General features: G+C 45.2%; 1 protein-coding gene across 2 annotated transcripts in view; it reads left to right on the forward strand.

The window, feature by feature from the left end:
• Acss1 (acyl-CoA synthetase short chain family member 1) overlaps positions 1 to 10516 on the forward strand; it is a 55983-nt gene extending 45467 nt beyond the window's left edge. Inside the window, exons 8-14 of one of the 2 annotated variants that reach the window (XM_090351904.1) lie at positions 238 to 330; positions 1498 to 1610; positions 1941 to 2067; positions 3086 to 3213; positions 3352 to 3415; positions 6614 to 6732; positions 8908 to 10516. In XM_090351904.1, coding sequence (XP_090208030.1) covers positions 238 to 330; positions 1498 to 1610; positions 1941 to 2067; positions 3086 to 3213; positions 3352 to 3415; positions 6614 to 6732; positions 8908 to 9087 — 824 coding nt within the window. In that variant the 3' untranslated portion in view covers positions 9088 to 10516. Of the gene's footprint in view, positions 1 to 237; positions 331 to 1497; positions 1611 to 1940; positions 2068 to 2241; positions 3017 to 3085; positions 3214 to 3351; positions 3416 to 6613; positions 6733 to 8907 lie in introns of those variants that run through there. The other variant, XM_090351905.1, reaches the window with a different exon arrangement.
• Positions 10517 to 12259: the final 1743 nt, after the last annotated feature.

A 12259-nucleotide genomic window follows, 5' to 3' on the forward strand; every position in this document is an offset into this window, starting at 1 on the left:
AATATATTCTTCATATAGTTCTTCCTTCATTCCTCCTAAATTTTTGCTTTTTGACTACCTAATGATGAAAGTACCTTATTTTCTCATGACCATAAACATGATAAACACATAGCTTTGACAGGTTTCCTTGTATGTCCTTTAGAAAAAAAATGATGGAACTGTTCTCTAATACTATGCTCCTCTTGGCTTCAGGTTTATCTGAACTCCTTTAATTTCTTTTCCCATGTGTGGTTTCAGTGGGAGAGCCTATCAACCAGGAGGCCTGGGAGTGGCTCCACCGTGTGGTGGGAGACAGCAGATGCACACTGGTGGATACCTGGTGGCAGACAGGTGAGCCTAGCTCCATCTCTGGGGAGGAGCCAGGATATGGATTAGAACTGATGTCCAGCCCCTTTCTGAGACTGAAGCGGCTTGTGTGAACTGAGGCCAGAGTTGGGGCTCTCAGCTGGGAATGTGATGATGAATGCTGTGCCGAGTCCCTTTGATATATGGGTACTGAATGAGAATGCTCAGATACCCTGGCTGCCATTTCCCAGCTGTCTGAATATGTGGAATGATTTCTTGGTTTGTCAAGTGAGGGTACTTGCCATGACCTTTTGCTAAGGATGAAATAAGGTGACCCGACTAAAGCCCAGGGCCTAAAGCTAAATTCAGAGGAGTTACCTTACTCAATTGGGGTCTACCCTTTCCTTCTCCCTCCCCCTTTTCTTTTCTTTTCCTTGGTTCCTTTTTCTTTTTCCCACTCTCCCTTCCTCCTTCTCTACTTCTTCCTTCTCTCTCTGTCCTCCTATTTATTATTATTACTATTATTATTATTAATTGTTTTTGCAGGACTGGCAGTTACACCCTGCGCCTCCTGTATGCTGTCCCAGTGCTCTTATCACTGAGCCTCAAGGGACTCTCACCCGAGTCTCAAGGGACTCCTTTCTGGGTACAGCTACAGCTAATGATCCAATTTAAATTTCAGTGTGAAAAGGGAAAGGAAGCTTTTCTGTGGCATTTTATTTTGATCTGTGCATCCTCTTTCTTGAGTTATCTGACTTATTGGATAGCCACGTAGCTGATTGAGACGACTGCCAGAGAATTGACGTGGGACTGGCCTGATGCCCATCTCTTTTCATTGTTGGGTCAATATTAAATGTGCAACATTCCAGAGCAATCATTTTCCTCTGGAAGTGGATGGCTTGTGCCTTTTTCGACTTCAAACAAGCATCTGACCAGTGATCCCACACTCAGCAGAGGGAGAAGCTTGTACCCAGCTGCTGATGCAGAGCTACTGGGTCTAAACCCTTTCCTCCCATGTTCAAAACAGAAGGCACTGGAACCCTGAGATGAAGGTCTTGTGCCATTGGCTCTGAATCTCTGTTCCAGATCAGATGCTCCACCTACCTTTTATTCTGACAAATTCAGGGAAATTGTCACGTGTCCTTTGAGAGCACTAGATGCACCTGTCACTGGCTCTCAGGCCAATCTGCTTTCTTCTTCTCTTCTTCATAGAAACAGGAGGCATCTGCATTGCACCTCGGCCCTCGGAAGAAGGGGCGGAGATTGTCCCTGGCATGGCGATGAGGCCCTTTTTTGGCATTATCCCTGTTCTCATGGATGAGAAGGTGGGTGGGGCCCTGCAGAGGCTGTCCTGCCTCTTTTTCCTACTCGCTCACTGTGCACATGCAGGGCCTGGTCTCTGAGGAAAGCTCAGGTCCTCCCGTACTCACTGTAGTCTCCTCTCAGAAGGACACAGATGATGACATCACAGTGTCGTCTAAGCCCAGGCTCTCCTCAGATGACCTTGGGAGGAAAGCTCTGGAAAGTTCCCTTTGGGTCCCTCTTGCCATTTTTCTGCCTCAGACCAAGCAGTAAGACGGATAATGGTTCTTGTCAGCTCTTCACTTGTCGGCTAGAACCCACCTGCTCTCATATGTGTCTCCCTGGGTCTGCAGGGCAATGTTGTGGAGGGAGGTGATGTTTCTGGAGCCCTGTGCATCTCCCAGGCCTGGCCAGGCATGGCTAGGACCATCTATGGAGACCACCAGAGGTTCGTAGATGCCTACTTCAAGGCATACCCAGGTGAGTGGCCAAACTGGGTCCTTATGCCTTTTCCATGAGTTACCAGAAAAGGATTTCCATAGATTGGGGGAACACGTTAAGATAATGGTAACTGACTACCATTCAATGTGGAGGCAACAGTTTGGTTCCAGCCTCCTTCCCCGTTCCCCACTGACCTTCTTATCCCCACCACAGGAGCCAGTCCCACCACAGAGGCCTCTGTGCAGCTGGGTGAATGTGAGTGTACAGCCATTAGCAAGTGTCTGGTGGCCATTTTATTCATTGGAAAGTGGAGTGCAGAAGAAACCCCTTGGGAAGCTGTTATGAAGGCCAGGACTTTTCTTACAATTTCCATTCACTTTTGTCCTGGTTTGCTATTGTGTCACTGACGTGGAACTGTTGTATAAATGCCAGTCATCTCTGCTTTATGGGAACCAGTCATTTTCAGTCTCAAGTTTGTACCTGAAACTCATTTTGGCAGGTTTTTTTTTTGTGTGTGTGTACCAGTCATGGTGCTTAAACTCAAGACCCCGACACTGTCTCTGAGATTCTTTTTCTCAAGGCTAATCACTCTGCCACTGGAGCTACAGCACTACTTCTGCCTTTTTCTGAGTAGTTTATTGGAGGTGAGAGTTTCATGGACTTTTACTTCCCCAGGTTAACTTTGAATTATGATCCTGAGATCCCAACCTTCTGAGTGAGTAGTTAGGATTACAGGCATAAGCCACTAGTGCCTGGCTTGGGAAGGCTTTTCGAATGAGCCATCTGTATTCTGATCCCTGAACTCTCTTGACACCTCTAATTTTCTGCTGACTCAGTACCACTTACAGATTTACCAGAATGCAGCCTAGGGTACCCTTTAGAGAAATGTCTGCCTAAGGAGCTGCTGAGAGAACCAGCAAGCCATGAACTCAGCCAGGCTACCTTCAGAATTAATCTGTAGAGTGAAATCAGGACGGAACACTTGCTATATCCCCCATGGAAGATTGGGAGTCCCCCTGGTTGCTATTGGAGCTCAATCATTCCTGCTGTGGTGCAGGCTATTATTTCACTGGAGATGGGGCTCACCGAACTGAGAGTGGCTATTACCAGATCACAGGGCGCATGGATGATGTCATCAACATCAGCGGCCACCGCCTGGGGACTGCAGAGATAGAAGATGCGATGGTGAGCTCAGCCCTGGCTTCTCCTTTGCCTCCATGGTGTTTCTGTCAACCTTAAAATTGGGGTGGGAATGTGTACCCCGAGTTACTTCCAGGTCCCAGGGCTGCCACATTGTGCCCTTTTGTTCTTTGCTATACACAGGCTGACCACCCCGCAGTGCCAGAAACCGCTGTCATTGGCTACCCTCACTCCATCAAGGGAGAAGGTGAGCCTGCATAGGGGCCCTCCTCTCTGCTTCCTGGTCTCACACCCAGCAAGGTGCCCCAAAGAAAGAATGGTCTCAGAGCATAGGCCTCTCTGGGCCAAGATACTGCTTTTCTTTTCTCTAAAGTGGAGATTTGGGGGGTGAGGAAACTGAACCACAGGCTAGAGTCAGAGTTCTGAAATGTCTAGTCTTTGCTAGGCCTTAAGATACTTGTGGATAAGCAGCGATGACCTGGTTGAGCCGTAAGTTCTGTTCTTGGTACACTTGGCTGGGGCACTGTCCAAGCCGTATTACTGAAACATCATAAGAAATGTCCAACCATATCTTGTTCACCTGCTCCGTCATGGCACAGTGCCAGCTCTGCAGTTGCCATGTCTGAATGATGGGGTATGCTTTGGAGAATGCTATTTGATGAACTAGATTCTGGAGAAATCTGGCTTGTCATTCCTATTGCACAGTGACACGCTAGGAAGAAGTGGCATAAGTGGCCAAAAAGGTCTTTGTTCCAAAGCCAGCCAATTCCCAGGTGTCTGTGTCTGGGAAGGGGCAGGAACACCCGAGTGTCGCAATGTCAGATTCACAGTGGTTACTCTAACCTGGCCTGGTGTGACCTAGACACACCCTGACCCTGTGTGAGGACACTGATGGTCAGACCTGTGTTGCCTTGTCCTTATGGCCTGGGATTGAGTACTCTTCTTTTAGGGAAACTCAGTGTCACAACTTGTCCCAAATATCACCCCTTCTCCTGCCACACTCATGTGACAGCATTTCATTATTTGTGTGTTTTATTATTATTGTTATTATTATTACTACTGCTATTTTGCTATTTTGGGAATTATATATGCAGAGATATTTGCTCTCTCTCCCCTCAAATAATTTTTCTTTTTGTCTGCTGTGGGCTTGAACTCCGGGCCTGGGTGCTATCACTGAGCTCTTCAGCTCAAGGATACCGCCCTACCCCTTGAGCCACAGCACCACTTCCAGTTTTCTAATGATTAATTGTAGATAAGCGTTTCACGGATTTTAGTGCTGGGCTGGCTTTGAACCATGATCTTCAGATCTCAGCCTCCTGAGTAGCTAGGATTACAGGCATGAACCAATGAGCCTGGCTTAAATAATTTCTTTAAGTTGAAGCCCTGTGACATTTAAAATTCTTGTTATTATTTTAAACAGTATTTTTAGTTTCTGTCAAACAGATGCCACCATGAGGCTGCTATGGCCTTATGCACGGGAGATTGAGATACGACCGAAAGCTTTGAGGAGCTGCATCAACAGAGGTGTTGTCTGGATATAATTAGTATGCAGAGGGGTGGAGATGAGAACAGTTCTTCACAGATCACTCAGGATAACTTTGAATCCAATCAGAAGCCACTTGCATGTCAGGAGTCTGGACCCCAATTTTGTGGAAACCTGTACATTTTATATGTCCATGGTCTGACAGTTCCTAGAGGGCTGTTTTCCCAGGGTTTGGAAGCCTAGTTTCTGAGTCTCGTGGCTGAGCTAGTATTGTAGTTCATCTCATAGCCTACATCCTTAAGAGAGCAAAGAATTCCTTAAAGGGGGCCTGTGATGCTAGGTACCTTTCATCCTATCCCAGAGGCATCGGCGGTCTTGAACAACCCCTCAAAAAATAAGAGCAAGATGTTGTGAACATTTATTGTCAGCTGTTCTATTAGAATTTTGGTCTTCTTCATGAATACCAGAATTTTAATTAAGCTCTGGTTACAGAATTCTTAAGCCTCTCTAGCCTATATTGCCAACTGTTTCCAAATGCCCACTGCAAAGCCATTCTAAAAGTGAGGAACCACAAGTTTAGTCACAGCAGTGCTCCCTCCTCTGTGATACCAATAGTGTGTATTAGTTGCTTTTCTTATTACTGTCACAAAATGTTGTACATACAGAAGAAAGGATATTTATTTACTTATTGGCTCTCAGTTTCAGAGAACGCAGTCCACAGTTGTCAGCTCAGGTGATTCTGAGCCTGTACAGTTTCCAAGTAGCAGGATCCCGGGGAGGGGGTAGCTGCCCATCTCATAGTGGACAGGAAGCAGAGAAAAAAGCTCTAAAAACCTGGACCCCACAAGGCTCTAGACAGGCCTTTAGCTCCTCTGGTTTTCGACATCCTGGGTGGTATGCGCCTTTGCCTATCTTTTAATTTGTTCTTCTTTCTGTGTGGGTTTTGTTATATCTATCTCAGAAACCAATAGTTTCAACTCACTTCCAATGCTACCTCAAGTACCAAGCTGAAATTGTTTTTTTCCCCCCACCAAAGATGTGAAAAACTGGTGGTGTAGATGAGTTCAAACCCCAAGACTGGCAAATTTTTTTTTTGGTTGGTAAAGCTACCAAGTTGGGTGAGGGGAGATAGACAATGACCAATAATGTAGACAGTGAGGAAATTGCAGTGTGATAGGTGAGATGTGCCAGGAGAAGAAGAAACTAGATGAGAGAAGTTGGTGCATGACTAAACAGGCTCATGAACAATACGGAGAGCTGCACTTACTGTATGAAGGTCAGTGAGAAGGGATGAGCTGCTATAGGTAATAGCACTGGGTCAAGTGACTGCTCACCGGTTAAACAGTAAGACTGGACCCAATATTAATATTGTTAATACCTAATTTTGTTCTGAAACTTGCCAGGGTCTTGACAGATATAATCTAGTGACAATATGGGTTGGCCAGGGCTGCCCAGCTCTGCCATGATGGAGCTGTTCCCTGTCTACTCATGCTACAGTTGGCTAGCACTGGAAATGTGGCTTGTGCAATGGAGGCATGGAAACTTGGCTTTCACTTGAATAGTCATTATGGCCCGTGGCTACCATGTGTTTTGTCCATGTTGCTATGAGGCAAGTGTCCATCATCTGTGTCTGTACCTAATCCCGTCAGTTCTGGTCACAGGTTCTTTGATAGTTGAAGAAACAGAGTGCAAGTCACATATTCCAGATCACACAGAGCTGCCAGCACTGGAGCTCTGGATCCCAGCTTTCAGCTATAGGACTCCCACTCTGGATGCTTGCGGAACTGTGGAACAGCTGCCTCTTGGCATGCAGTAGAGCTGCAAATGAAAGAAACCAGCTGCCACCCTGTCACCAACATAAGATTTAAAAATGTTTTGGATTTGTGGCTGTTTGTGGATAACACTGCGGTGGTGGGAGGGAACTTGTGGATCCATGCTCCCAAATCTTTCCTTTCCTTCCAGCTGCATTTGCCTTCATTGTATTGAAAGATGATGCAGGTGATGCAGATGTAGTGGTAAATGAACTCAAGTCAGCAGTGGCCACCAAGATTGCCAAATATGCCGTGCCTGACCAGATTCTGGTGAGTGGATCCTCCCCATCCAACTTGGGACAGCACTTCCCTTTTTTGTTTTTGTGCCAGTACTTGAGTTTGAATTCAAGGTTTCAGGCTCTGCTTCAACTTTGTTGATCAAGGTGGATACTGTACCACTTGAGGCTCGGCTCGCCTCCACTTCTTTTTGCTGGATAATTGGAGATAAGAGCCTCTCCAATTTGGCTACCTGAGCTGGCTTTGAATTATGATGCTCAGATCTCAGCCTCTTGGATAGCTAGGATTACAGGTATGACCCCTGGCACCCATTTAAGTCTACATCTGTGCATTCAACAATTATTAAGCAGTGATGATGTTTTACAAGCATGTTGTTTCTTGGTAATAAACATCAAAACTGACATTAGTTGTTTTTTTTTCTTCTGGGACAGTGGGTGAGGATGACGAGGGTCAATAGCACCCACAATTTACTGTACTCACCTTTTCCAGGCAAGAATACATACTTTTGTACTTTGCTATATGGAGACTGCCTATAGGTACAGGACTGGGTTGTGAAAAGAATTTGGACTTTAAATTCTAATTTTCTTTTTTGTATTATCTTCTTGTTCCCATGATAAAGCACCTAATATAATCAGTAAAAAGATGAAAGGTTAGCAAGGCACTGGTGGCTCAGGCCTGTAAGTCTAGCTACTTCAGAAGGCTAAGGTCTGAGGATGAGGTTCCAAGCTTCCCCAGGTAGAAAAACCCATGAGACTTTCATCTCAAATTAAGCAGCAAAAAACATTAGGAGTGGAGTTGTGGCTTAAGTGTTAGAGCACTAGCCTGGAATAGAAAAAGTCAGGGGCAGCATCTAGTCCTTGGGCTGCAGGACTAGGCATGTACACACACACACACACACAAAAAAAAAATCAGAGGTTTATTTTTGTTCATGGTGTCAGAAGTTTCAGCCCATGATTGGTTGACAGTTCTTTTGGGGCTTCAGTGGCACAGAGTGTCATGGCAAGGAGTAAGGAGTGCATCATGGGGGCTGGCATCATGGGGATTGGGAACGAGAGAGAGAGAGAGAGAGAGAGAGAGAGAGAGAGAGAGAGAGAGAGAGAGAGAGAGAGAGAGAGAGAGAGAGAGAGAGAGAGAGAGAGAGAGAGAAAGAGGACTAGGGGCCCATTATCTCCTTCAGGAACACACCCTCAGTGACCTTACTTCCTTCTAGTAGGCCTCACCTACTAAAGGTTTCACTACCTCCCAATAGCGCCAACCCTCCAACAAGGGTGTTTTGGGGGACATTTGAGATCTGAACTGTACCAGTACTCAACCAGAGGCTTGTGCATGCTAGGCAAGTGCTGTATGACTGAGCCCAACCCCAGACAATGTGCAAATGTTAAATAGGCAGGAAGCACCAGAGTTCTCTAGTCCTGTGATGTTTCTGAACACATTTCTGGTTGCCAGCTAAGGAGAATCATTCATGGGAGAAAGTCACTTTCTTGGGGTGGGGGAGAATTAAGCCTCCTCTCCAGTTCCTTTGGATGTTTCATTATTTTCTTCATTGACATTTCCCTAATGGAGAATCCTAGGTATTAAATGCTTGAAATTAAACTACTGGCCCGGTGTGCCAACTACTAGAGTTTATAGTTAGAGTAAACTGTTTCCAAAGAGAGCGTTACCATGAAACATCTCATACAACTGAAGCCCTGGGTTCAATACCCAGCACCAGAAAAACAATAGCAACAACAAACAACCCAAACACAACTCATTATGTATTGTTATTTGCATTAATGGCTGTGGCTTTTAACTTCTTAAGATAAAAACAATTAGGTCCCAGCTAGGGACCTAGCTGGAGATGAAGTGCCAGATGTAGGGCATTGCTCCACAGTTTCTTGGAAGCCCTCATGGTGGGTAGCTGACCAGACAAAAAGAATAAATAATCCCAGCACAGTAGGGTCTGCCCAGTGGGGTTTCAGCAAAGCCCTGCTCCACAATGAATCCCCCCACCCACATTTTGGGGTGGAATTTACCCAGCTTGTAGGGCAGATAAAGCCAGAAACTGTGTACCTCTTTCTCTGGGATAGGCCCTACACAAAAGTTAAGCACAGTTGAGTCCTCAGTGAGGGCGTCAGCCTCAAGCAGAGAGCCCTTATCTCAGTGCAGTCAGATGCTGGCATGGGGCGCTGGGTGTGGCCTCTGATTAGAATGCTATACCCTCCTTGCCAGGTGGTGAAGCGTCTCCCAAAAACCCGGTCTGGAAAAGTCATGCGGCGGTTACTGAGGAAGATCATCACCAGCAAAGTCCAGGATCTGGGGGATACCACCACCCTGGAGGACCCCAATGTCATCACAGAAATCCTGAGTGCCTTCCAGAAGCACAAAGACAAGCAGGCTGCTGCCAAGTGAGAAGGTGGAGCCTCTGCCTTGGTGTTCTGACCCGGTGCCCAGACCCATGAAAACAGTCCTCTCAGAAGACAGCCCCAAAGGTGGCTACATTTTCCTGTCCCAGCACATAACCTGAGTACCGTACCAATGTGAAGTTGGGCTGAAGCCCTTCCTTCTTCTGGGTACCCTAGAAGTGTCACCTGTAGGGAGGTAGGTAGACAGGGTAAGGTTGTTCTACTTGTACTGGATTTAGTTTCCAGGAATGAAACCCCATGTCTTCTTGGACAGTACAAGGAGACCCAAAACTGTTAGAGCGCACATAACTTAGGGCTAGAAGCAATCAGGTTTTCTCTATGTCTTTCTAGATACAGAAATTTTTAAAAAATTTTTAATACTTTTCTATTTGGAGAGAATGATGTACACACACTTAAGTGTAATGTGATGAATTTCCTTACATGCATTTTCCATAAAACTCAGAGCTGCGGCAATCTCCTTCTGCCTCACTGGGTGGAAAGTGTGATCATCAGGGATGCTCTTTTCATTATTGTTGAGCAAATTTAGAAGTCTGAGATAGTAATTCTTGTGGCTTCAGGCTAACAGAGCTGCCCTAAGAACTTGCCAACCTGCAGTGTGGTTCACTTCCTGGTGCACTTGGCTTGGGTTGTAATAGAACTACTACTAACTCCTAAAGTGACATGCTTATCTTCAGTTCTGAAGCTACTCCAGTTGTGTTTCTCCAAGCTGTGATCTGGAAAGACAGTCTTCCCCTTAGATGCCTCTTGGTAGGAAGTTAATATATTCCAACATGTAGGGTTACTGTTAAAAGTTAATGAAAACTCAGGTGACTTGTCAGAGCTCCAGTTTGACCTTGACTGGGTTCATAGAGACTCTGCCTGCCCTTTCTTCTGTGATGAACCACTGTGGTCCAATGATGAGACTTGGAGCTCCCATTCAAGTCTCTTGCTCTTTTTTCCTCAGTGTGCCTTAAGTCATCTTAACATTAGCAAGATGACATGAATCATGAGGTCACTAAGTGCTTAATTCATAGTTGAATGTCTTAAAGCATGTGAGGGTGGTGACAGGTGAAAGTTTCCCAGTGAGCAGGGCCTTCTAGGACAAGGAAAGGTCATCCTGTGTGCCCTATAGTGCCTTGTAGCTTTGTAGGTGTTTGCCTGGGGTACCCAGTATGCTGCACTACTATTGGTCTCAGCTGTTCTGACCTCTTATGGGGGGGATCAGGTGAGTATGCTATGGCCCCCATGAGATGGCGGTGGTGTAGCATACACACATATACTGAGCAATACTTTATTATTCACAATGGACACAAGCATGGGACTTGGGCAACTATAGTGATGTCATTTATGAAATCGCTTAGGTTTCCACATTGCTGATATAATCCTTCAGACTGATTTGTAGGAGTGTTTAAATAAAACTTTATTTTGTTCACTGAAATGTTCATGTTTGATGCTATTCTTTAAAATGATTTTTTTCTTGTTACTGTCTGTGGAAATCAATGTCTCAGGCATGTGTGGTATATGTTCTACTACTAAGCCACACCCTAGCTGTTAATTTTTTGCTGAGTGTAATCCTAAGGACAACAATGAAAGGAGCCTATTCACTTCAGAGATAACATAAAAACCCTGTGCTCTTACTGAAAGAAATTAAACATTAATAGCTCACTCATCTGTCCATTGACACATTTACCTATCCTGGATTCCTGCACTGTCCAATTCACTACTCATATGTGGCTCTTTAGCAAGTAATTAAATGAAATAATAAAAATTAAATATCTTACTTTTTAAAATGTCCAGTAGCCACCTATGGCCAGGGGCTACATGACAGGCAACACAAATCTGGATGGTCCATCACACAAGAGACTGTGGGCAGAGCTAGTCTAAGGTGTAGTTGGAAGCAAAGAAGCAAACAGCAGCAAGGGTGATCTACAGCACGGCATGATGTAAAGGTGAAGAGCACAGCACATGCCAAGGACTGTCCTGCTCTAGGTGTGGATGGGTGAAGCTTTCTGCCTCCTTCACTGAACACAGCAGCAGGTTTGAGGTCACAGGAGGTGGGATCCACAGAGCCTACACCCTTGACCCCACTCCCAACCACCTAAGTGGCTCCTTTGTAGGGGAACTTTGGTGGAACAATGATAGCCTGTAGATGTATATTCTACCTTCCCGTTGAGCTTTGGGGATCTATAGGAATCGGTTACTTTAGATGGAACTATGCCTAAATTCAGTCAAGAAGATCTTCAGATCTTAGCCTCCTGAGTAGTTAGGATTACAGGTGTGACTGGTGCCTTCCTTCCTTCCTTCCCTCCTTCCTTCTTTTCTGCTTTTGATGCTGATTGAACTAAGTCCTCACATATGTTAAACACCTGTTGTACTATTGAGCTTCACCTCAAATATGCAAAAACAATTTCTACTATGGAATGAATATCTGTATTCCCTATCCCCTATCCAAATCCATACATATATTGAAACCCTAGCTCTCAAAATGAGGGCAAAGTGGGGCCTTTGGAGGTGATGAGGGCATGAGAGTGGAACCCTCGTGAATGGGATTAGTGAGTATTCTTATAAGAAGTCAGAGAGCCTGCTTTCTTCATTGTCCTCTGCAGCACAACAGAAATATGGACATCTGCAAACCCAGTTAAGTTCTTGCTTGACACCTGATCTGCTGATACTCTGGTTTTAGTCTAACAGTTTCCATAACTCTGAGAAATAAATGGTTGCTGTGGAAACCACCCAGTGTATGGTATTTTGTTACAGCAGCACAAACTAAAGCAATTTTCACATATCATACAATGTGAAAGTAAAGGGGAAGGAAACTCTGGATTACACTGTCAGATAGCTGCTAACAGAGCTCTAGGGGCAATGTGTTTCCCTTTAAAAATGAAGACACTGTGGAAAATCATCAGGCTATCTATTTGCCCATTTTGACATTTATAATCTGTGGAACTTGCAACAATATTCCCTTGGTTACCCATAAACAATTAACAAACAGAGTGGCTCTGGGGTTTCTGGGCAAGGCTCCATCTTTCTTGCTTCTAGGATTCCTTGTCTGTGTTTGTTTGGTGCTGATGCAATACCCCTCTTCCTTTCCACAAAAAAAAAAAAATTACTGCAGTCCAAAGGACTGGTCCGTCATTCAGCCCCTTTTCTCCACTCTCTGCCTGGGTGGACAGTGGCAG

Source organism: Megascapheus bottae, chromosome 18, assembly GCF_031878675.1.
Source record: "Megascapheus bottae isolate mThoBot1 chromosome 18, mThoBot2.hap1, whole genome shotgun sequence".
Taxonomy (NCBI): domain Eukaryota; kingdom Metazoa; phylum Chordata; class Mammalia; order Rodentia; family Geomyidae; genus Megascapheus; species Megascapheus bottae.